Source organism: Elgaria multicarinata, chromosome 7, assembly GCF_023053635.1.
Source record: "Elgaria multicarinata webbii isolate HBS135686 ecotype San Diego chromosome 7, rElgMul1.1.pri, whole genome shotgun sequence".
Classification (NCBI taxonomy): Eukaryota; Metazoa; Chordata; class Lepidosauria; order Squamata; family Anguidae; genus Elgaria; species Elgaria multicarinata.
The window spans coordinates 70,505,792-70,532,625 of NC_086177.1; the positions used below are offsets into that span (position 1 = coordinate 70,505,792).

Sequence of the window (26,834 nt, forward strand, 5' to 3'; positions counted from 1 at the left end):
TATTATTATTATTATTATTATTATTAATAATAATAATAATAATTTATTTATTTATTTATATATATAGCACCATCAATGTACATGGTGCTGTACAGAGTAAAACAGTAAATAGCAAGACCCTGCCGCATAGGCTTTGTTGTTGTTTATTCGTTCAGTCGTTTCCGACTCTTCGTGACTTCATGGACCAGCCCACACCAGAGCTTTCTGTCGGCTGTCGCCACCCCTAGCTCCCCCAAGGTCAAGTCTGTCACCTCCAGAATATCATCCATCCATCTTGCCCTTGGTCGGCCCCTCTTCCTTTTGCCTTCCACTTTCCCTAGCATCAGCCTCTTCTCCAGGGTATCCTGTCTTCTCATTATGTGGCCAAAGTACTTCAATTTTGCCTTTAATACCATTCCCTCAAGTGAGCAGTCTGGCTTTATTTCCTGGCGTATGGACTGGTTTGATCTTCTGGCAGTCTAAGGCACTCTCAGAATTTTCCTCCAACACCACAGTTCAAAAGCATCTATCTTCCTTCGCTCAGCCTTCCTTATGGTCCAGCTCTCGCAGCCATAGGTTACTACGGGGAATACCATTGCTTTAACTATGCGGATCTTTGTTGTCAGTGTGGTGTCTCTGCTCTTAACTATTTTATCAAGACTTGTCATTGCTCTCCTCCCAAGAAGTAAACGTCTTCTGATTTCTGGCTGCAGTCAGCGTCTGCAGTAATCTTTGCGCCCAGAAATACAAAGTCTGTCACTGCCTCCACGTTTTCTCCCTCTATTTGCCAGTTATCAATCAAGCGAGTTGCCATAATCTTGGTTTTTTTTAAGTTTAACTGCAACTCGGCTTTTGCACTTTCTTCTTTCACCTTTGTCATAAGGCTCCTCAGCTCCTCCTCGCTTTCAGCCATCAAAGTGGTGTCATCTGCATATCTGAGGTTGTTAATGTTTCTTCCTGCAATTTTAACTCCAGCCTTGGATTCGTCAAGCCTAGCACGTCACATGATGTGTTCTGCATACAAGTTAAATAGATAAGGTGAGAGTATACAACCCTGCCGTACTCCTTTCCCAATCTTAAACCAGTCCATTGTTCCGTGGTCTGTTCTTACCGTTGCTACTTGTTCGTTATACAGATTCCTCAGGAGGCAGACAAGATGACTTGGTATCCCCATACCACCAAGAACTTGCCACAGTTTGTTATGATCCACACAGTCAAAGGCTTTAGAATAGTCGATAAAACAGAAATAGATGTTTTTCTGGAACTCCCTGGCTTTCTCCATTATCCAGCGGATATTGGCAATTTGGTCTCTAGTTCCTCTGCCTTTTCTAAACCCAGCTTGTACATCTGGCAATTCTCGCTCCATGAATTGCTGGAGTCTACCTTGCAGGATCTTGAGCATTACCTTGCTGGCATGTGAAATAAGTGTCACTGTCCGATAGTTTGAACATTCTTTAGTGTTTCCCTTTTTTGGTATGGGGATATAAGTTGATTTTTTCCAGTCTGATGGCCATTCTTGTGTTTTTCAGATTTGCTGGCATATGGCATGCATCACCTTGACAGCATCATCTTGCAATATTTTAAACAGTTCAGCTGGGATACCGTCGTCTCCTGCTGCCTTGTTATTAGCAATGCTTCTTAAGGCCCATTCGACCTCACTCTTCAGGATGTCTGGCTCTAACTCACTGACCAATAAAATTATAATAAAACAATAAGAAGGGGAAGAGAATGCACGAAACAGGCATTGTTTATGTGTTATCTGTAGTCTGTTTTTGATGGTCTGAGACATGCTATTGTGGTCAAATTATTATTATTATTATTATTATTTATTTATATAGCACCATCAATGTACATGGTGCTGTACAGAGTAAAACAGTAAATAGCAAGACCCTGCCGCATAGGCTTACAATCTAATAAGTCAATCTAAGTCATATACTCTACCACAGAAATTAAAGTCATTGCACATTGAGCGTGTGTGTAGGCTTCCAGACTAGTGCTAAGCAGGGTGTTATCTGCTCAGCAGACTCTCAGAGAAGCACAGTACTGCCCCATACTGGTGTCAGATGCCTACAGAACAGAGACAATGACTAACAGTTAAAACAGACAGCACTTTTATCTCCCAGCAGAGTAACATTCAACAAGAAGCAAAGAAACTTATTTAATCATACTGAATAAAAGTGGAAGAATCAGGTCCTCAGTTTTTATATTACATCATCATGGCATGCCATTAGATACGTCTTCTTTCAATGATGTTTGGAATGTATTGTAAAACTGTGGAAAATGTGGCAGAAAGTTTAACTTCATTGAAGAACAATTAGTAATTGATTCCAAAACACTTGTAAGCATCGCTTTAAATCTAAACCTTTAAAGGAATTAATTGGAAAGGAACTAACTCCAAATGACAGCTGTAGATTAGGAAAGAAGAATTCTCTGTTTAATTAACACCATCATTAGTTTCAGAAGTTCACAGCACATTGTTCATGAATGAACAGGAGTTTGTTAGATTAGTAAATTTGCTGCCAATCCATTTTAAGAATGAAAAGCTTCATCATCCAATACCACTTCAATAAGGAAAAACAAAGACGGGGGAGTATTTTGTACTCATAACTGTGCATAGGATAATAGGCACTGTCTCTGTTCATTGAATGGCTTTTATATCTTATAACCTTCATACACATTTTGCCAGATTTCAGATACTGCACTGTAGACACTTATACCCAAAAGTTTTTATGTCTTTTACCATGGCTACAGACATTTCCATGGCAAAGAAGGAAGATCTTTGCTTCTATTCCTTTCAGTTAGGGGTGGTGAATGTTAGGTGTACAGTACATTTAAGTAATTTCCTTCCCACTAAGAGAAATGGCAAACTATGATGGGATATTGCCAGCTCCTGCTTCGGCAGCAAACAAATGCATTCTTCTTGCTGCTGCTGCTTCCTCTTCCTCTTCCTCTCCTCCTCCTCCTCCTCCTCCTCCTCCTCCTCCTCCTCCTCTATTTATTTATTACATTTATATCCCACCCTTTTTCCTTCAAGGAACCCAAGGCAGCATACATAACCCTCCTCTCCATTTTATCCTCACAACAGCAACCCTGTGAGGTAGGCTGGGCTGAGAGTCGATGACTTGCCCTATGTCACCCAGTGGGTTTCCATGGCTTAGTGGGGAACTAGGACCCAGATCTCTTGACTCCCAGTTCAACACTCTAGCTACTACATCACCCTGGTTCTTATGTCTAATGAGAGGGTGAAGAATGGAAAAGAGACCCCAGGAGAATGCCAAAGATGTATCGTCAGGACATCTGTGGTCTTTGTTGTTGGCAACCTTGACAGCTGACAATGTTCTGTCCATTATTTTTTCCTACACTTAACTATGCCCAGAGTGAACTGCCCAGAGAGCTTCAGCTATTGGGCAGTATAAAAATGTAATAAATAAATAAATAAATGCCTGGTCCATGAAATTTATGGTGCAGTGATTTTTATAGCATTTTGCAATTTTCAAGGTTGCTGCCCTATTTCTTCTGTTTCTGCCAAATGCCATTCATGTAGTCACTTGTAGTGAATAGCACCTCTGAACATCCAAGAGAAAGCCATGCAAGAGCGAATTTGACCTATTATATCAAGTGATAAGAAAATCAATAAAACCAGCAGTATATCGTTACCATTGTAGCTGAAGTCAAATGTACTTTTTTGCACATGAGTTCAGTAGCTGTGAAGCCACCCACTGATTCATGTATATATAAGCAGCAATAAGCATTGCGTTAACATCCAATTTCAATAATGCATGAGACATTCAATTTACATTTCAGATCAGGATAAGTCTGTTCAAGACAGTTGCATAGGCCTGGGCTCCTGGGAGCCATTTGGAGCTCTTGTGGAGGATTTAAAAAATATTCTTAATATATATAGATGGACAACTTCACCATGCACTTGTCACAACATGGACTGGAGTCTACTGATACCTTAGGAACATTGAAAGGCTAACATGGATCAGTCAAAACAACATGTGAAAAGATGGAAAAAGGCAGTTTTGCTGCATTATGTGAGACTTGTAATTATGGTGTCATTGCAACTGCCTTGACATTTTGGGAGATGAGAGACAGAAAATGGGCAATAAGCCCTTCCATTGACAGAGGCTCAATTTGGGCCCAGATTATCGAGGACAGGTATTGATATTTCACATATACTGCACATTTCCAGAATGAGTTTTAAAAAATAAAATCTACAACAGCTGAAGATATTATTTTCTAATACACTGAGTAGAGTTGTTATCAGTTCATATTATTTATTTATTTATTTATTTATTTATTACATTTCTATACCGCCCAATAGCCGGAGCTCTCCTGCAGAAAGTCATCATGGCTTCAGGTGGGGAAACATGCATTTTTCAAAAATAGTACCTTCCAGTGTTTGTTCAGTTTCCTTCAGTACTGAACAGGAAAAATGGAATACAGATGGAGACTCAGTTTTCTACATGGCCAGGAGCTCATCTATTTTGCCTTGCAATAGCTCCTCAAGTGTACTCAGATGCATACATTGTGCCTTCTTAGAAGCTCTTTTTCCAGATGTTTAGGCAAGTTGTGAGTGCTCATGATAATGGAAATGCATTACCAGAGCTGCTCTCTTCTGAAGTTATTATCACACATTGCCGTAGGAGTGCACAATCTGTGACACCCCCCATGGGTGTCCTGTCTCCCCACCACTTCCTCCACTGCCCAATTCCCCACTGCCTGCATTCTCTGCTCCTTCCACCACAGAAGAAAGCAGCAAGGAAAGAACCATCTCTACCAGACTTGCTGGGGGAGTGGGTGGAAAGAAGGCCCTTCCTATCCATCCACAGAGATCCTCATTCAGATTGTTGGGGTCCATTTATATGTGTATGTGTGTGCACATGTGTGTGGCCCTCAACTCTCAAATCAGCATCACATGAAATGGTATGCACCCTGACTTTTCAGGGTTAATCTAGTATAGGATACTGGTTTAGGGACACATCCCTAATTCCAAGTAAGCCTGATTTAGACCAGAGTAGACTACATTGGGTTGTACTAGAACTCTGAGATCAACCAACTGGTACCTAGTGCAAAACAAACAAACAAACGAATAAATAATCCCATTCAGAATTAAAGAATTCTGAGTCCAGGAATTTGTTTTGAGTTCCAGAACTGAATAGAGCTCACAGCTTTTTCATATAAAAATCCATGCCTGCTTAGCCCAGGCTTTCTTCATTTCAGCAGTATAATTTAGGGTGAGGGGTTCACATTGGTTACTACTGGGAACAATTGGGAACCAGAAATACTTGCTCAACAACTGCATATCATCTAGAGATCTATCTATCCAGCAGTAGATCCAGATCTACCTTCTGTCCACCACTGATTTAGACTTTCAACTAATTGCAAGGAGACTCTTTGTAGCCTGCAAGATCCATTATATACAATAGAAAACTTTACATTTAAGTCTACTTTCATAAGAACATAAAAGTCAGGCTGGATCAGACAATCTATGTTCACACAATGGCCAACCAGCTGTTGACCAGGGACCCACAAGCAGGACACATTGCAACAGCACCCTCTCACCCATGTTCCCCAGCAACTGGTGTATATGGGCTTACTGCCTCTGATACAGGGCTTGGCACACAGACATCAAGACTAGTACCCCGATTGATAGCCTTCTCTTCCAGGAATTTATCCACCCCCCTTTTAAAGCCATCCAAATTGGTGGTCATCACTACATCTTGTAGTAGTGAATTCCATAGTTCATGCATTGTGTGAAAAACTTCTTCATTTTATCTGTCCTGAATCTCCCACCAATCAGCTTTATGGGATGACCCTGGGTTCTAGCATTATGGGAGAGGGAGAAAAATGTCTCCCTATCCACATTCTCCACACCATGCATAATTTTGTACACCTCTATGTCTTCCTTTAGCCTCCTCTTAGCTAAACAGTCCCAGCTATTGTAACCTTCTCTCATAGGGCAATTGCTCCAGCCCCTTGATCATCTTAGTTGCCCTTTCCTACACTGTTTCCAGCTCTGCATACACAGCTCCCCAATTCATTCACATGTATCATTGAGAGACCTGTAGGAGCCTGACTGAAAAGGAAATAGGCTTCCTTGCGATGTTATTTTCCACCTACATGCTAAATAGTGAAAACATCTTGAATTGCTGTTGCTGAGCCGTGTATATCTCTTGAAGTCTTACAGCTGCTATGCAGGCTGTAATCCTCAGCTTTTATTTTATTTTATTTTTTTAAAAAGGAGGTGCCATTTGTGACATGAAAGTATAGGGTTTTCTTTCCCCCTTTTCATATCTCCCACTGCCCTAGAATTTAGCAGTGAAGATCTGCAAGTGATGAACCTTCCGGGGCTCAGCAGCACCGAACCAGGCAAGCACCAGGAGGGTCTTTTGCATAGGGAGTCTGGCTCTTTGTCACACATATTCCTATATCATTTTCAGTGCGTTTTAAGCAGCGTTTGTGGCAGCATCTGTTACCCAGGCAGGATCTTGCCGTCATGTGTTCTCACACTGCGCTCTCCTGTTACAGGACTCGCTTGAAGACAGAAGGTATTTAGGACCCAGGGGGGACGACGGCGACTGTGTGGAGAAGGCGCACACGCGCACCCTAACCCAAAAATGCATCGCCCCGCCGAGCTGGAGCATCACAGTTCCTTAGCGAGATCTTAGGCTGAGGCGTACAGAAAGAAGCCTTTCTTTCCAGCCACCCATCTCAGCGGCAAGGATTCCTGCAGAGAACCTCACCCAAGGCGGGGCTTTATGGCGCTCTAAAGGTATTTGGGAGGCATCTTTTCTGCGTTTTCCATAGCTCCTCTTTTCCTCCCCATTCCTCCCCATTCTCTCTCTCTCTCTCTCTCTCTCTCTCTCTGGTTTTGTTGCAATGCCATGGCTGCGGCGTTTCAGCACTGCCCTGCGCGGACAGCTCCCGTCCGCAATCCAGCCGCACATCACCTCCCTTCTTCCCCTACTCCCATCTCTCCTTCCTTGTTCGTAGTCGACCTTTTCTGCTGCTTCTTTTAAAAAAGAACAAATTAAAAATATATCCCCATATCTGCTAAAACTGATCATTTCTTGCAATTCTCAAGGGATAGCTGAAAAATGGAAGGGGGGTGTGTGTGTGTGTGTGTGTGGTGGTGGTGGTGGGGATGGACACGTCTCAGCCTTCCCAGAGCCCCGGGAGAAAGCCCAAGTTGATAAGGGGAAGTTCAAGTGAAGGTTACAATGTGGAAAACAGAAGGCTGGGAGAGTTGAGATGGAGTGGGTGGGGAGGGGAGGGGAGGGGAGGGGAGTGGGGCGGTGCAGTATCTCCCCTGGCAGAGAAACTGGGCACTTGTAAAGATCAGAAGGGAGCTTCTGCTGCTCCTAAGCAAATTGCAGCCTGCTTTCCAACAGGCATATTCAACCAGAGGGTGGAGGATGTGCTGGAGAAAATAAACAGGGTCAATCGAATGTACTTCTCAATGGGGAATCATCACTATTAATAATGGGACAGGAGGGAGGGACTGTGAATCACTTCCAACCATTCATCCCTGTGTTCTTTGCTGCTGTTTTTTATCCCCTTGTGTGGTGCTAAGCTGAGTTAAGGGCAAGATTTTAACACAATCTGAATACATCTAAGTATTCTGTTGGCTTTGTTTCACAAATCATTTTCAGGACTCAAAATCTTTTCTAGTGGCCTGTGCCAATGGCTGGATTTTTGACTGCCAGGGGTGGGGTGGGGTGGGTGGGTAACATAATATTAAAGTTGCAGAACAGATGGCTGGTCTTTGTTCATAAGTAGTCGGTGATTGGTCTATATTTGGAAGGAAAGAACAGATCACACACACACACACACAGAGATTTCCTGGGCTTTCATGGTATAATCAGTTGATAATACAGATTGTCCTGGTACATTAAAAGTTAGTGTAGTGCCAACAAGTAAAATGACATTATATAACAGTATGATGTCATGCAACAAACAGCAAAAGTAGGACTTTTCTCTTTCAGCTGACAGTAGGCTGTTCGTCAGTTTAAATATATTTTGCTGATTCGTCTGCAGAGACCCAATTCACAGATTCCTGGGTTCATTTTTTTATTTTCTTTATTACTAATTAGTCATGTTGACAGCTTTGTTGATAATCCTCACATTTTTGTTGACTCATCCCTGCTCTGAGAATCACACAGAGTTTATACAACCAGACCCTACAAAAGAAAGAAAGAGTTTTCTGGTTATCTTAAATAGGCAGTTGAATGTATGATCAGAACAGATCGTTTTCATTTTTCACAGAGCCTTTGCTCTACAGCCTTTTCTCATTTAGAGCAGCAAAAGCTCATCTATGTAGTCTAATTAAGTATTGAGTTCAATAATTCAAAATTGCAGAATTGGTCCAGCAGATTAATGGCTTACATAGTGATACATATTCATATGTAATATGAAGCCATCTGTTTAATTCAGGAAAAAACTTGTTTGCTTTGTTGATAAGTAGCTTACCATTTCCCCCCCAAATCAAAGAAATCTAGGCTGAAGTTTTCTTAAAAGCACTTACTTGAAATAATCTATTTTGAAACCAGTGGCTGTTATTTCCAAATAAATAAGGACTGATACATTTGTCATAACAGCTGCTGCAATGTCTTCATTTATATATATGTTATATACTTTAAAGCAGTATACTGTCACAAGACACATGCACATCATGGAGAGGAAGGGACAATTGAGGAAATGCAGGTGAAATTGTGTCACTTACTGAAAGCGCTTGGTAGTTCTTTAGATTCCCTGGTAAATCTTAGGAATGATTTACTGCAATTATTTTAGATGTTTACACCTGTGCCTTGGTAAATATCATCCTGTATAGGTGAAGAATGTACACAAGGATGATTGTTGGCTATTGGCTGAGTTTTTCCAATAAATATTAGAAATGTTTACATCATGACTTGTTTTTGATATTTGCCACTGGCCATGGTAAATGTCGTTCACTGGTTAATTACAGAAATGTCAGTGAAATTTGGCCATGAGCCACTTGTTTCACTTTAAGATTTACAGGTGTCATAATTTTTCTTTGATCTTCTTTTGAGCCTCTAAAATGTATCATAATATATTTAATAACATATACACATCTTCTTGGAAAGGCAGCATGTAAATTGTGCTGTCATCATTAGGGGATTTGGAGCTAAGTGCCATCAGTGTGCTGATGACACACAGCTCTATCTCCTAGTGACATCTGAATCAGGCAAGACGGTGCAAGTCCTGGATCAGTGCCTACACTCAGTGATCAGCTGGATGAGGGCCAATAAACTGAAGTTGAATCTTAGCAAGATGGAAGCCCTGTTAGTGAGTGGTTCCTGAGTCTGGAAGATAGGCTCATCGCCTGTTCTGGATGGGGTTGCACTCTCTTTGAAAGATCAGGTTTTTAGTCTGGATATACTCCTAAATCCATCAGTGTTGCTGGAGTCCCAAGTGGCCATGGTGGCTTAGAATACCTTTTAACAGCTTCTCCTGGTTCGCCAGCTACAACCTCTACTGGACAGGGATAGTTTGGCCACAGTGGTACAGGAATTAGTAACCAAAAGACTGAATTAATGCAATGTGCCCGTTGTGGGGCTGCCCTTAAAGATGGTCCAGAAACTGGAGCTAGTGCAGAATCCAACAGCTCAGTTGTTGTCTGTAGCTCCTTTGCTGAGAACTATGTTGGCTTGTTTGTTTGATACTAGGCCAGGTTTAAAGTTTTGTTGCTAGTACATAAAACCTTAAACAACTTGGCACCAGGCTACTTGAGAGTGTGCCTTCTACCTTCCCCAACCTATTCGGTCACTTAGGTCATCATGCAAGTTCAGAAGAGGGCAACCAGGATGATCAGAGGTCTAGAAACAAAGCCCTATGAAGAGAGACTGAAAGAACTGGGCATGTTTAGCCTGGAGAAGAGAAGATTGAGGGGAGACATGATAGCACTCTTCAAATACTTAAAAGGTTGTCACACAGAGGAGGGCCAGGATCTCTTCTCGATCCTCCCAGAGTGCAGGACACGGAATAACGGGCTCAAGTTAAAGGAAGCCAGATTCCGGCTGGACATCAGGAAAAACTTCCTGACTGTTAGAGCAGTGCGATTGTGGAATCAGTTACCTAGGGAGGTTGTGGGCTCTCCCACACTAGAGGCATTCAAGAGGCAGCTGGACAAGCATCTGTCAGGGATGCTTTAGGGTGGATTCCTGCATTGAGCAGGGGGTTGGACTCGATGGCCTTGTAGGACCCTTCCAACTCTGCTATTCTATGATTCTATGATTCTATGATTCATCAGATGTCAGATGAGATGCTCCTAGTGGTTCTGCATGACCCTATGGCCTGGTTGGAATCCATGCAGAGTAGAACTTTTGGTGTGGTAGCTCCCTCTCTGTGGAAGTCCCTGCCTCTAGATGTTAGGCAGGCCCTGACAGTTTTGTTTCCGGCATCTGCTGAAGACATTTTTATTTCAACAAGCCTTCCTAATGGACCAGCCATGGTTTTTTATTGGTATTCTGTTTTTTAAAATAACTGTTAACATTGTGTTTTATTCCTTTTATCTTTCATTGCTCACTGATGAAGAATCTGTTTCAATGTGAAGCAAACTATAAATGTTGTAAATAAAATTCAGTTAAACTAAGATAGATTTTGTACTTGGTATTCATGACTGCCTAATTAATACAATTCCAATATTTCTAGAATCCAAACAACATGTAGGTTCTGAGATAAGGACAGGGCCTTTTAGGAGAAGTCTTCTGGGGGAAAGATACAGAGCAGAGCAGCCTTGGCCAACCTGGTGCCTTCCAAATGCTTTTGACTACAAGTCCTAGGATTCTTGATCATTACCCATGCTGGCTGAGGCTGATGGGAATTGAAATCCAACCCATTGGACACCAGGATGGGGAGGGCTGCTATAAGGCAAGGGAAAACCACAGTGCCAAAGAATTCAACTAAGGCCCACAATAGTTAATTCAACCAAGGCCTACCATAGTTAACAGTAAGTCCAAAACATCCGGAGGGCATCAGGTTGGGGAAGACTGATATAGAGTTTCATGTCTCTTGAAGCCTGCTTTTGATACTTGGGGTTGCTTTTTATTCCCAAGTGCAGAGAAAGAAGACTCACATTCCTGAAGGAGTGATATCATTGTGTTGGCATAGGGTCTGTGTGAGAGAAGGAACATATCCATCTTCCCTTGGGAAGGGAGGACGTATTGTGAAGAGCTTCTGTCATGCATCCTTCATACAGCTAAAATGAACATAATTTTATGTAGTAAACTAGTAAATATATACCATGCTGTTGAAACTATATACTAATGTTTAATCATTCTACTGTCTGGTTTCTTTTTATGCCCACACATTTCCCTTCAGGCATCACTGCTACATCCTGCTAAACAACCACACTTCGTTAGTGCTGCTTATTGATGAAATTTCATTACATTAATTGGAGCTCCCAACCCTTTCTGGTCTTGGGAAACTAAAACTATCCTTTCTGCCCCCACTGCTTGCTCTTTTCAATAGTGTGAAAGCTGCCATTTTCTAGTCCCCTCATCCTCCTTTAACCATACCAGTTTAGTGTATTTTCTTCCTATCTTTGGCTTTGCTCTTTCTTAAAAAAAAAATCCAACCTAAATTATCTTATAAAAATCACACATATTTGGATCCAGACTTGGTCAATGTCCAATGAAACTTAAGCTAGTCATAACGTATGTCCCATTGATTTCAGTGGGTCTACTCTAAATATGACTGAGTTTGAAATATGTGGCCCTCTGGAACAGATTTTGAGGGGGGCTGCAGGAAAGGAGGAATTGCCCACTCTTGGTTCCACTGATAGAGCTACTTCCATCAGCAGAATGACACAACTGAATACAATCCACTATTTCTTGGGGGCACAGACACATTGAGATTTGGGTTACATAGGCTGCTCTATGAGGTTGGGTGAGTGAGTAGACTGTCATTTTGAGCAGAAACTGGTTCTGAAGGACTTTTGGTTCTGTTCCAACTCTATGGATTGGATCCAAGATCTGCCTTCCATGGACAGAAGAGCTCTGCTCACCCAAGTAGGCTCCACTGAATTTTTGGGGACTCTCTCACACCACAGCTCACCCCCATTCAACAGGGTCCTTGGATCCTCTGTGTAGCATTTTCAGAGGGCTGTAGGAGCTGCCATGGGGAAAAGGGAAAAGATGCTTCCATCAGCCTAGTTGTAAATGCCTAAATCAGAATCCAAACCTCTGAATGCATATAGTTTATATGCAAGTTGGAAATGCTCACTGAAACCCCACCCTAACTTTAGTCTCCTCCTAACTAGCATGATCCATATCTCAACAGGTCAAAGTTGTTTAGGTTCTATAAGTATTGGAATAATACAATTTATTATCTATGTGCTGCATTCCATCTCTTAATATGAGATGAATTCCTCTCTTATTATTCAGACCTGGTATAGCTTTAAATAACTGGATTTGTTCTTTTGTGGGGAGGCAGGTATTACTTTGAGATAGTATTGTAACATGTTGGCATTAACAAACTATTTCCATAAAAACAGGATGTTCAGAACTATAGCTGTAAACTTTTAGTAAGTTTACAGTACTATCTTATGCAAGTTCCATTGAGATAATTTGGCATACGATTATAGCCTTAATTAGTCAACTAAAGCTTGGCTTGATTAACTGAGAAGAAAGAGCTTTCATTGTTGTGGGCAATTTTTAACTGATGGGACAGAAAATTAATGGCATATTTGTTTGGGGAGCAATTGTAACTATTTGATTCTAGTCTATACGCATGATTGGGGTCTTTGATTGCACCAAGGTTCCCAATTGCATGGAGCATGCAAGCATACATATTTATATATGTAGAGCCTTGTTCTCACCTTCTACTGAACATCTGGAGGGCTGACATGTTTGTCCCCCCTCCACATGTTTGGTCAATGATGTTAGAAACTCTCACTGCTTGTAAACCTGGTCTCAGATAAAGAAATGCTGTCTTGGGAGAAGAACTGGAAGCTTCCTTAACAGTACTGAGAATTCCTCCTTTCCATTCCCCAGTGAGTGCAAGGCCTCACCAAACTCACAGTTGATTGGTGGAAAAGGATATAGCTGGTGAAACCTTAGAGTAGAAGCGCTTGCTGTGCCGCCTATCTATTCTTTTACTGAACAGAAGCTATCTCACACTTCAATCAAGCTCTCAAAAAACACCTATGTTGAGGTTTTGGTATGGTGCCCATTTTTATATATTTAATCAGTTAATTGATTCATCCTTTAAAAGGCAGATGATTAATCAACTGGATTGGTTAATTGGTTGTCAGCCATATCAAAATATGTTAACTGTGTTTAGAAACACATTGCTCATTCTCCATTGCCTACCCCACACTAGGGCAAAGTAAGAGCCAACACACTGACATACATGAGTGAAGTTGCAGTACTATCTAGGTCCCTGTCTCTCTACCTGTATAACTGCTACCATGAATCATATTTTCAGAGTTATAATGTCTATATCACTTACAACTGCTGCTACTACATTGGCTCAATAATCCATAAGCATAGCTTAGAAAGACACAAACTGCCATTTAAAAATGCATAGGGCTCAGTCCAGTCCACCAAGGGCACAGGGCAGAACAGGAGCCCCTCACCATCCTAGGCATGTGTGAATGGGCATGCAGAGTGCCAGGTTGTTACAAAGAATAGGAGGTCAATGTGTATGAAAGGGGCTGTAGCTCAGTGTGGTCAAGCTCATGTCTTGCATGTAGAAGGTCCCAGGTTCAATCCCTGGTTTCTCCAGGTAGGGCTAGGAAAGAATCCTGCCTGAAACCCTGGAAGGTGTCAACAGTATTGGACTAAATGGATTCATTCAGAGCATCTCTATATTAAGGGGAAATCACATTGCTTACCCAAGGCTTTGTATCTTCTGCTTCTTTAGCACAATTGTTATGCATTACATGGGAGAAGAGGGGCGATCACATGGTTTGAACTGAATACTTCCCCTCCATTCTTTTCCAATGAGATAGTGCCATCCAGAGGCAGAATATCCTGCTTTTTTCCTGGATATTACCACATTAAAATGGTTCTTTTAATAGTGGGGTTTCCAGGGTATAGTGTGGGAAACATCCAGATCATTGATGATGTTGTGTAATGAACCCGCAAACTTCTGTGAGTGGACAATCACAAGCATGCAATAAATCACTTATTTAAATGAGCCCTCTCTATAAGGCAGCTTCCTATGTACATACAGAGTTCCATCCTCTTCTCATTCAAAGAATATTATTTATTACATTTATATACCACCCCATAGCCGAAGCTCTCTGGGCAGTTTACAAAGAATATGAGCTCCAAGATCACATTCCTTGACCAATCAAGGAGTAGGCTTGATGGGGATATGGGAGGCATGTATATGGCTCCTGCCTCTCATAGCAGTGTGTTATGGTACCTACTCATGAACTCATGTGCATGCATCATAAGCAAAAGGGAGACACGGGACTTTTATGAGGATTCCTCTATGCATGGACAATGTGCCCCAGATGGACTGTAATGAGCCCATTGAAAATATAATTTAAGAGTAAGGATTCATTTGAGACAATTCTGCATGAAACAGTCTGCTGGGCATGGGGGCACTTTTATCCATGGAAACATCATAACATGCAAGTCTTCAGCCACTATGTAAGCATATCTCAATGGAACAATAGTAGTTAACACCTAGCAGTGCATTCAGGAAACAGCCCTGCTGTTCAAAGCAATATTGATTATTCTGGCTGCCTGCATATTGCTTTAAAGCCAGATGTTAGTATGAAAGAAGGCTTGTAAAAATGAATGATGCACCTCTGGGTGCAACAGAATGAGTTGATTCCCCTCCCCCCAAACCATTACAGTTTAGTTACTAAATCGTGTACATGTATTGTGGGATATTTCATAGACGTTGTAAACCTGAACAGCCATGATCTGAAAATAAATTTCACTGAAGTCAATGATGTTTCTTATACAGGCTTCATTCAGGAATACAGCAGTACATATCAAGCCATTACTTGACCGGCACATCCAGCAATGAATTCCATTATTATTATTATTATTATTATTATTATTATTATTATTATTATTTTAATAATTTTATTTTTCTACAATACTTAAACATACACATTACATCCTCTCATAAAGAAAAAACAACAACATACTACATAATATTGAAACGTTGAATACATAATATCTTATCTAAATACATAATCAAAATTAACATAGAAGTGCACCCCCCACCTCGGGATCTCATTCCTGATTCCAGAATCTCATACTTTCTTCTGCTGGTGGTTTCCCACTTCCTTTAGAAAACACAAATATTAGGAACTGTTTCCAAATTCCTTCAAAATCATTTGATTTAGCTATACCTCTTCTCCATTTAATATTACTTGTCAATTTATCATTAATAGCTATATCCCATACTTCTTTATACCATTCTTCAATAGAATATTCCCCTTGAATCTTCCAGTTCCTAGCTACAATCAAATCCAGCAATGAATTCCATACACCCTAACCCTACCCCATTGCAAAAAAGTATTTCTCTCTTTTTGCCCACCTCCAACACTAGAATATATACCTCTCCATACTTCATAAATGTGACAAAAGCACTCTCATTGCAGCAAGACATCCATGCATTGAAGTAATGAAGTAACTATTTCAGTAATTGAAATAGTGAAATCAGGACTGGATTTCACTGCACTGTGGCTATTATAAATATAATACTACGAATGCAATCCTGTGTTATAACTTGAAGCAACCCTAAAAAGTCACTCATCTTCCACTACTCATTTTACATGTGGGGTATAGAATCCACCATTATATCCCCACCCCCCCAGGTTGTTACCCTTACTATTGTGTAAGGAAGGGAAGGGAGGTGTAGAGTTAAGGGTACCATCCTAATTAAAGATGAAGTACAAAGCTAGCTCTTTGTTTTACAGCCATTACAGCTGACATTCTTCATCAACTATAGTATCTAGATGGGCACAAGTAACTAGAATTACCCATCTGAAAGATGTTTCACACTTTATTGGCAGTGATGTTGAACATGATTAGACAATAGTAGGTTGGTGTTTGCTGCAATAAATGCATAGATATATGCACACCTTCAGGAAGACAGTAGAAATGCACCATGGAGATATACTCAGAGGCCTTGATTGTAAATGGTTCTATAATGCATGGAAATGCTGATCTTTCTTTTATACTTCACATGTTTACTTAGAGTCCATAGCTCAGTGTGATAATGCGGATGCTTTGTATGCAGAAGGTCCCAGGTTCAATCCCTGGCTTCTCCAGGAAAGAATCCTGCCTGAAACCCTGGAGAGATGCTGCCAGTCAGTGTTGACAATACTGGGCAAGATGGACCAATGGTCTGACTCAGTATACGGTAGCTTCCTATGTCCAGCAAGTACCATTTTAGCAGTAGTGAGATTTTAAAAAAGAAGTTCCTAATAACTGATCAAAGTAGGCGGAATTAAGCAAAATAGACAACCTACATGTGTTCAGCCACTATGTAAGCATGTCTCAATGGAACAATAGTAGTTTAACACCTAGCAGTGCATTCAGAAAACAGCCCTGCTGTTCAAAGTAATATTGATTATTCTGGCTGCCTGCATATTGCTTTAAAGCAATAAGCAATGCAAATAAGCTGCTTATTTATTTGTTACATTTATATCCTGACTTTCCTTCAAGGAGCCCAAGCTGCCAGACATGATGCTCTCCATTTTATCCTCACAACTACCCTGTGAGATTGGTTAGGCTGAGAGTCAATGACTGGCTGAAATTCACCCAGTGAGCTTCCATGGCCGAGTGGGGATTAAAATATGGGGCCTTGCGAGCAGCAGTCCAACACTTTAACCGCTACACCACACTGGCTCTTCTGTAAGTGTTGAAATTTACATAGGCACATGGACATTCATGCACTGGAGAAGACTGATCTGTTTGGCTCCCTGTACTGAAAATGAGTGGAGAAGCTCTTGTGAGTGATGGGACTCCATGAAGGCACAGGAGCTCCTATACATGATAACTGCTGGATCAGGTGATCGTGTGTGTCTGCATGGAAATCCTCCCATTCTTGTTTTAGAGGCATTTCATGTAGAAAGCAAGGTGAGGATTCCTCTGCCATATGTGTGCGCCTCTAGTGTGGTTCTTTTTTGCTGTGAAGATGTGTAGTAGACCCAAAGAAACTTGTGGCAATCAGAATAGATGAATGTATGCAACTGAATGAGCCCAGAAAATTGTCCCCATGTTGATATACCTTATTATGCTCCGGTAAATTGTTAACAAGATAATAGAGAAGAAACTGCATTGTAGAGAATGGTTATGTACTGTGTGCTCACCAAGAATAAAAACACTAAGGATTATCAATTGATAATGATTATTGATGGCCAGAGACTCTTTGATCAGTTCTGAAATGCACAGGAGAATGAAATGTTGAGCGTCAACAGATGAGTGTTTTATCCCATACTCGCAACTGAATATGAGTACTGAAAGACAATCTGTGGTTCACTCACATACAGTGTAACCTTGGAGCTGATGAAGCCATTAAATGAAAGTTGCATCTGTAATGAAAAAAATATTAGTAGAGGTGAAATCATAGCCTTGAAAATACATATAAATCCCCCAAGGTCAATGGAATTTACATGTCAAGTATGGGACAATAAATAAACCTTTACCAATGATAAATGATTAAAAAAATGCCATTGCTTTCAATATAACTAACCACAAGGAAAGTGTGGGTCTGTATATTTGGGGAGCTGTCAAGGTTGTTGCTGTTTAACCTTAGAATATGTAAAGTGGATTAATCTGAAAGACAGCAGAAACTTGACCAAGATCAGCCAGTGATCCTAGATGAAAACTGGGGCCTTAGCTAGACCTACCTTTTGTTCCGGGAAAGAGGAGAGGAGATCTCGCGTTGGGATTAATGTGAGATCTCTCCCCCGTTTACACGTAAGGTGCGACGACTTCAGGAAGAGAGGCGTCACACCCGCCATTTTTTATTTTTAAAGTGATGGCAGCGCATGAATGCTCATGCGCTGAAGGTAAGTTTTTAAAACAAATTAATTTGGTTTCCCTGCTGCCCCCCCCCCCCCTAATCCCAATGGGCACAGCACTCCAGGCTCCACACGATTAATTGCGCAGAGCTGGGTCAAGCCACAGCAACGGGCCACACGTTCCGCAGTCCCAGGCTGAGCTGGGACCAAAAGCGGGCCCAAAGTGTAGGGTTGTATCCCGGGGCAAGGGAAGGATGATCCCTCCCTGAACCCGGGATCCCCTGTGCGTCATACGGACACACAGGGACGATCCTGGGGTTCGCCCCAGGATATAGCCTGGTCTAGCTAAGGCCTGGGTTTCCAACATTCAGGTCCAACACTGTTGACATTGCACCAGATTGGCTCTCAGGGACATTCCACCAGCTGGATGTGCAATGACTCATGCATTCAGCTGGTGCCACTTGCACAAGAGACATTGGCAAGCTGTATATGAAGACATACATACAGCCCATACCTGCCTTTCATACGAATGCCTCTTTAAATGTAACAATCATAGAATCATAGAATAGCAGAGTTGGAAGGGGCCCACAAGGCCATCGAGTCCACCTTAAAGCATCCCTGACAGATGGTTGTCCAACTGCCTCTTGAAGGCCTTTAATGTGGGAGAGCCCACGGCCTCCCTAGGTAACTGGTTCCATTGTTATACAATGAAGCACCACAAGTTTATTATGTGAGTGCATAAATGACGGGTGGTACCTCCTTTGTAATATCTGAAGCTGCTCTGAATGTAGCTCTTCAGAAAGTGTGGTCTCATCTGGAATGAAATTAACAAACAAGGAAAAGCCATTATTTTGAGCATTGTTTCTTTAGGCTGTCCTAGAAGGGCCTTCCCTTACTCTCTCTGGGAAAGCATTAATGAAGTGCTCAGTGTCTTCCATGATTATTTGCATTCTAATTAAATAAGGAATTGTAATATAATGTTAAATCAGTGCAATATCAGCATCGCTATAGGCTCAGTTCAATTATAAATTCATCAAGCTGTGTTCATGATGCTTTTATATTATGTATGTATGCAGGATATAGTAGACATTGTACTAAACATCCCATTCTAAAACTGTTGAGTTTTTGGTCTTTAAATTTTAATCAGATGTGCAGTAGCAATAAAAAAGGGGGAAACACATGCTTCGAAATGTGCTCATGCAAGTTCTGTTTACACACATATAATCTGCAATTTTATATATATATATATGTATTTGTTTTTCAGAGAATGGTGATACGAGTTATTTTTTTCCTTGGATGGATATCTAGGGATATGAATTGAATGTAAGAGCTACTTGCATGGATACGAAAAAATACCCGCTAATCGTATTCTTCTATATAATGCAAGAGTTACATGCACTTGAATGGATCACAACCACAGAATATTAGTTGAATGGGACCAGTGCATCTTCTAATCACATTTCTGAAGTTTAGGATTGGGAAAAGAGACTTTTGCAAAGATGACCCATTTACATGCTGGACTTAGTCCAGAGACTATAGAGAAAGCCCGTCTGGAACTCAATGAAAACCCCGATGTTTTGCACCAGGATATCCAACAAGTCAGAGACATGATCATTACAAGGCCTGACATTGGATTTTTACGTACAGATGATGCCTTCATCTTGAGATTTCTTCGAGCCAGAAAGTTTCACCAGACAGATGCCTTCAGATTACTGGCTCAGTACTTCCAGTACCGTCAACTGAACCTGGATATGTTCAAGAATTTCAAGGCTGATGATCCAGGAATCAAACGAGCTCTGATTGATGGATTCCCGGGAGTGCTGGAAAACCGTGATCACTATGGCAGGAAGATACTTTTGCTCTTTGCAGCCAACTGGGATCAGAGTAGGTAAATGTAGATAGTGTTACTTATCTTCTTTTATACACAATTCATTAACTCATCATTAATAACAATATTTGGAGCAGTAATTTGAATGAGATTATTTCTGCAAAGTATTTGATCAATCTGATAGTCAACGTTGTGAATGAAGAATTTATTTCATTCTTGCTTCAGATGTGCAATTCACATTTTCCCACACGTGCTGCAGCCTTAACACAATATTTGCAGGTAGTACTATGATGTCTAATGGTCTTATCAGGATGTGTATCCTATCTTTATAGCCACAGTTACAATATTGTATTTTTAAAAACTAGAGAAAAAAGTCATATGCAACTGTACTGGCAGGTGCCCTGTGATTACAAGAGCTTTGATTTCTAAATTGAAGAATCTGAAGAATCAAGGGGAAATGCTTCTTTGCTCACAACAACAACAAACATCCATACCACCTGATGCCCATAAATTCAGCTTTATTTACTCAAGGGTTGTACACATCAGTCACTTAACTGCTCTGCATGAAAGTGTACAGACACTTGGATTTAAAGGGCAAAAGCACATGTGAGATTACAAAAAGATATTGATCAAGTCAATCTGATATGCTTGCCAAGGGTTTCTAATTTGGGAAACGTGATCACCAGTGCATTCCGTTAAAAAGAATGGCTATTTTAAAACGTTGATTATTCCCATACGTTTCTCTGCCGTTTAATACAAACCAGTAAAACGGCTGATAAAATGAACTTGCATGCTTTGCTAAGAAGTAATTGCCATTGTCTTTCAGCTTCCTGCATGTTTATTCTGGAGGGTAGTGCAAGGTGCAATTAATGGTAAAAGAGGTTTGCAAAACCCCATGTTCCATCTTTTATTTCTGTATTTTACTATTAAGTACAGAACTGCCAAGACTGCTGCCTGTGGTATGAACACAGAAGTTATATATGACAGATTGAACCCATTAGTTCAGAGCGATTACACTTTGCTTAAAACAATTACATTTTTCAGTCCATGGCATTACTAACATTCTTTGGGTGAAGGGAGGGCTTTAAACAGAATAATACATTGATGCAATGATATGTGAAAGAAGAAAGGGATGCAGGTAGACATTGTGGCAAATGTGAGATAATGTATTGGATTCAACCATGTAATCCAGATTATCCCTCCCTGTGTCCTGCTGTATCAATCAACCAGTTGTAATTAAATGGTTGCAGTAAGAAACAGAAGCATATGGAGAGTTAAGGGAACATATGAGACATATGCAACTTCTGTCCGATCCTGAGGACTTTCAGATGAGGGAGAACCATGTTTCCTTACCGTGGCTCTGCTTCCTGCTTCTCTTCCTCATTTGAAATGAGCTGTAATTATACGGAGGAGAGAGCAGCGACCAAGTGGCCTGTACATTTTAATGAGACAGTACCCTCTAGTGGGCATACAAGATACATAAAGAAATGGCCAGGATTTTGTTAATTGAATGTAACTACCACTACCACCACTGAATTTGCCACAAGCTCACCCTTTGCCAAGCAATATCATGTTTTTGGACTTCCAGGAGGCTACCGGGAGCACAATTCTGCTTGGAAATAAGGTGTACACTCTCCATATGCCTTGTTTCACTGCTAAATCAGTATGTTTTTGCTGCCACAGCACAAAATGTAGTGGCAAGAAAATGTGGCAGGGACCTCAAAAGTGGCAGGGGGCACCTGTTATCCACAAGCTATGTGGGCCCACACCTGCAATACGCTATTTCTCTGTTCCTGCCTCATGTTGAGAAAAATTGTAATCTCTGATGTCAAGATCACAATCTTCTTAACAATATGGTTTAGACCCCCAAAGATCTCAAAAATCATTTTATACATGGAGGTGTTTGAGTGTAACCATAGGAGGCAACAATTATAATGCAGTTTAAAAATTGAGCAAAGTTTTATGTGAAATATGCAGATCAGATCCCCTCCTAACTTTTATGGTATTAGGGTCAAATTTATTTCCCTCTAGTACTGTGCATCTAGAGAAATCCATGATAACATTTTTGGAGGAAAGATAGTATTGAGAAATACTATAGCCTTTGGGGCAGCATTAATTTTAAAGATATTCATGAAGCCATGTGCAATCCAGGAAGTGTATCTGTGACATTGCAAGGGATTAGGAGAACACATCATATGAGCTCTGCTGGATCAGACCAAAGCATTGAGCAGGGGGTTGGACTCGATGGCCTTATAGCCCCTTCCAACTCGACTATTCTAAGATTCTATGATAAGGTCAATCTAGTACACTATCTTGTTTTCCACAGTGGCCAACAAGATGCTTCCAGGAAGCCTAGGCAGGTGTAAAGGTAATAATGTAACTTCTCCAATTACTGCTCCTAGGCAACTAGTACTTAGTGGCATACTAACATATGAACACAGAAGTTCTACACCTCTTAGATTATGCAGTGTAGTTAAGTGGCTTCAATAGAAAAATATCATGGGCTAGTGATCCTGAGAAATGGGCCGCTGAATGCTGAAAAAAAGCTAGTCTCAGGCATCTTGGCAATTGGCAGGTCTGGTCCTGGGCTCCATTTCCACATCTCAACCAGCCAATAGTAACTGGGTGTACGCTAGCATTTGTACTTGTGAGTAGGACATACATGTCCATCCTTAAGAGAGCAGGTTTCACTAAAACCCTCTGTTGGTGCTTTTGTATGTTTTGTTGCAAGCCTATGGGGATTAGGAAGACATATGTCCAGATCCTGTTTCCCACCAAGAGCCATGATCTTTTGAGAGTTAAGAAGCAGCTCTACTGGAGGCTCTCTTGCATTCGCCATGGGGGTGTATGTTTAAATGTGTGCTTCATGTGCTTTGAACCTCTGCAGTCCACATTGTGCCTGCATTCGGCCTCAATCTGGTCTCCGGACTTCTTCCTGGCTTTGTGGGTGATGCTGTGGCTGAATGTACCCCTTCCATATGCCATCTGCATTGAGAAAAAGGATAGATTTAAGGTTCCCAAGGCAGCAGCTCTTGGGTTGGAGGGAGTCTGTCCTCCAGTGCTGATGGTCACTTTGCTTATTGCTATTATCAGACATCAGAACAGGGACTATTTGTAGCAACCCAATTACAGCATCCAAAGAAATCTAGCTTAGCCTATCTTTACTTGTTTTTACATAACACTGCAAGACACAACTATTTCAGGCTTTTAGAAAGTGTATATAATTAATATTTTGCCTTTGCTATGGATTAATGGCTTCATTGTAGCATTTGTAACTATTTGCAAGGGATTCTGAGAAGCAAAAGAAGAAGCAAAAGGGAAATATTTAAATAATAGTCAATACAATTGAATTCACTCGTGAAAGGGAAGGAGAACATTCTAATTTAATAGAAAAGCTCTAAACAAACATCTGGATTTTGAGACTTCATTTTGAGTCATCTGCCGTAAATGCAGTTTCAAATCAATTTTACCTTGATAACGCAGTTAATTCTTTACAGCTGGAAAGATAGTATAAGGAAAATGGATTGCCCTAGATTGTTCAAAAGAGATGAAAAATATGAGTCTCTGAGGGAGCAATCTTATGCCCCCTAGACAGCGTCTGGGGGACATTAGTTATTTCAGTTTCCTGGATCCGAGCTCAGAGACAGGGCTCTGAGCTCAGAGACAGGAAATGGCGCTCCCTGCCCCTTCCACCACTTCACTGCAGAGAGAACTGCACTGGCTGCTGTTACAAGCTCGCAAAAGTGAGGTCATCGGAGGAGAAAGACAGCATTCCTGGGGGAGGGGACTGGGGACATGGGAATGTGAGGTATCTCCTGCCACCCCAGCCTCCTTCCCTCCCCCTCCCTGAAGCTTCTGCCATATGGGCAGAATTGCCTGTCTAGCTAAAATGCAGAGGGGTAGGTGCAGGGTGCCTCCTGCTCTGTATAGAATGCTCATAAGCCTCCAAGTTCTTCATGTGAAGGGTACTCTATCCTCCATACACGTACTTAAATATACACTGGTGATTTTACTACATTTTTCATGCTGCTCTTTCTCAGCACAGCACCTCATTTCTTCCCTCATTACCTTCATAACAATCCTGTGATGTAGGTTAGGCTGAGAGAGGCCAATGGCTCTAAGGCAAGAGTGGAGAATCTCTGGCCCTCTGGATGTTGTTGGACTCTATCTCCCATCAGCCTCAGCCAGTGTGGCCAGTGGTCCCAGTCCAGCAATGGAGTCCCAGTCCAGCAATGACTAGAAGGCCTCAGGTTTCAGCCAGTCAACTTTGTGGTTGAGCAGGGACTTGAATCCTGCTCTGTCTAATCTGCCTAATATACCAACCATTTCACCACAGAATCTGTCCTGGATGAATCTTTCTGAGGCAGCCTTCTTGATTGGCCATGTTCGCTGGGCATTATGTGAATTGTAGTCCAAGAAATTTGAAAGCACCAGGCTGGGGAAGTCTGTTCTAAAGGGAAAAGAGTTTATTGAGATGACTTTTACTGAGATAACTTTTAATTCAAGGAAAAGAAAGGAATCAATTGTTCGCATAATAGTACTGTAACGCAAACATGTTATTATGTCAGATGTCCATAACTCCATAGCATGAGAGCTTCAGGGGGCGAGGCAGGGATAAGAGTATATGATAGCTGCTGGATTCATGAAGAATAAGAAGCTCCAGATGGTGTAGACTATGTACATAGTAGTGGGGTAGCACTGGACAGTTTAAGATGAATGCACACATTTATATTCTGCTTGCCCTGCTTGGGCAGTCCAAAAAAGGAGAGTGAGCAGGTGATGTGCTAGCAAAAGCCACAAGCCCAGATGCCACGGGCCGTGCAACTAGTTCTTGTGTTACTTGAACTGCAGCTCTTCATGCTGCATGATAAATTGAAACTGAAGGGACTTTTGAAAATCAGTTTCTGATATGGCATGTGGAATAAACGGTTCAAAGACAAAATCATAAAAAAGCTATGAGGAGAAGGCAAGCCACAAGACAGAGAGCAGTTTGAATTTCTGGTTTCTTTTTAAACCGTTGTAGCTGTTTTGATAGTGACAGTGTTGCTGGCCTTGATAGGTATAACCAATGACCCAAGATTGGTAGAAACAGTAGTGAGTAATCTGGTGAGAGCGCTATGCCACTGCCTAGCAGACAGATGGAAAGACTTACAGAGACAGTATGCTGGTTTAACCGCTGCCTATGTCGGTTCTATGGGGCTGTGGTAGAAATATTGAATTCTTGCTTACAACTTTGCTCTTAACCAATCCCTAGTTTCACAAGATGCTGGACACTTCAGTTACTCTGTAGATACTTTGACTCCAAGCCACAGGACAACCACAAACGGCAGCTTAGAAACTGCAACTTCAAGGTCTTAGCCCTGTAATAATAGAAATATAACAAATATAAAAAATACCAGAGATGCAGAAAAGAAAAAGATACCCAGCCCCATGTGATTCAGCTATACACAAATAACAATTCAGTTTACCTTATACATGGCAATAAGATGCCATATTTATTCATCAGTTCTCCAGCATTCAACTCCCCAGGAGAACAAGGTGGCTCTTTTCTTTCAAGCTCTCCCCTGCGTGAGGACTCTGCCCCTAAGGGACTAAACCAGCCCCCATCTTTACGGAGGCGCTTTGGTGATGTGGGGCACCTTGCACCCACACTACCTTCCCAGCATCTGCATGGGAAGGATGGCAAGTGCGATTTTTCCAGCCCTGCACCTCTGGAAAAGTAAAAAACAAAACTGGGGGATAGGAAAGGAACAGGGCTATTCCTCCTCCCTTTTTAATTTTATAATCTCTATCATCGGAACTCTGCAGATACATATAAAAAAATTAAAATGGGGGGAAGGAACGAGGCAGCAGAGGAGGACACGAGAGGGACTGGGCGAACCACCCATGTGTCCTCTCTCTGGCTACCCGTTCCTCCCCCTTTTTATAAATTTATAATCTCTATCTACAGAGCTCCGCAGATACATATAATTAAAAATAAAAACAGGGGAGGGGAAGGAAAGAGGCAGCCAGAGGAGGACGCGAGAGGGACTGGGCAAACCACCCACATCTCCTCCCTCTGGCTGCCCGTTCCTCCCCATTCCTACCTGCCCACGTTCTTCCCACCATTTTTTTTTTACTTTTCTAGAGGTGTGGGGCTGCCCATAGCGACCAATCGGGTCACCATGGGCTCAACTGCCAAAAAAGTCGGGATAAGTGTCCAACATTTTGGGAGCGGAGCTTCCAGGGTTTGTCCCTGGATGGCATCGCAATGGCGGCTGCATCATGATGTGCTGCTACTGCAAAGCCACCCCGGGGCAAACCCTTTGTATAGATCTGCCCCCAGTCAGTTCATAGGGATTGCACTGGCAGGGCAGCTAGAAAGGAAGAAGGTGGGAATGAGAGAGGAGGAGCAGGAGGAGGAGGAGGAGGAGGAGGATGGACCTGGCAGAGTCTGACTGAGCACTATTTCCAAGCAGCCTTTGTTGTGTAGGAAGAGATAATCAGGGATGCCTTTTGCTAGTGCTTATATTTCTTTTTCCTTAAACAGCAGTTACGGGGAAGATGCATGTGATGAGGATTAGCAGTGCATCAGTTTTGTAGCTTTCCCCCCATCCCAATGAGAAAAACAGTTTTAGAGAGGGGTGTAATTTTGGTGAGAAAGTAAAGGGTTAACACATCCTTTTCCACTTGTAGCTATAAAAAGAGTGAAGATTGGGGTGGTTAGATATGACTAAAAGGGGGGGGGTAGGCAGACAACGATAGAAATAAGCTGAATTAATTGAATTTGCCTGTAACCCTTCAATCTTGCTCTTATGCATGTCAGCAATATTCTAATAAAACATTGATGAGCAGTTTTACCAGCACATTTTTTATTTTTTTATTTTTTTAAAAAAAGAAGAAAATTCTAGTTCAGCACATCGTTACTCACTTACTGGATACACTGAGAGTCATAGAATAGTAATGAAGGCAAGTAGGACCAAGAGCAGATAAGAGATATTAAATTAAATCCTCTGGTACTAGGGTCTGTGTCTCCAGATTGACTCAGGTTAGAGGCGATGACTCCATACACCAGTTGTAAGC

General features: G+C 41.6%; 1 protein-coding gene across 1 annotated transcript in view; it reads left to right on the plus strand.

Moving 5' to 3' along the window:
- The first annotated feature begins 6,461 nt into the window (after nt 1-6,461).
- The window catches only part of CLVS1 (clavesin 1), an 85,083-nt gene continuing 64,710 nt past the window's right edge, over nt 6,462-26,834 (plus strand). Inside the window, exons 1-2 of the mRNA XM_063130779.1 lie at nt 6,462-6,757; nt 19,209-19,832. Coding sequence (XP_062986849.1) covers nt 19,444-19,832 — 389 coding nt within the window. The 5' untranslated portion in view covers nt 6,462-6,757; nt 19,209-19,443. The remainder of the gene's footprint in view (nt 6,758-19,208; nt 19,833-26,834) is intronic.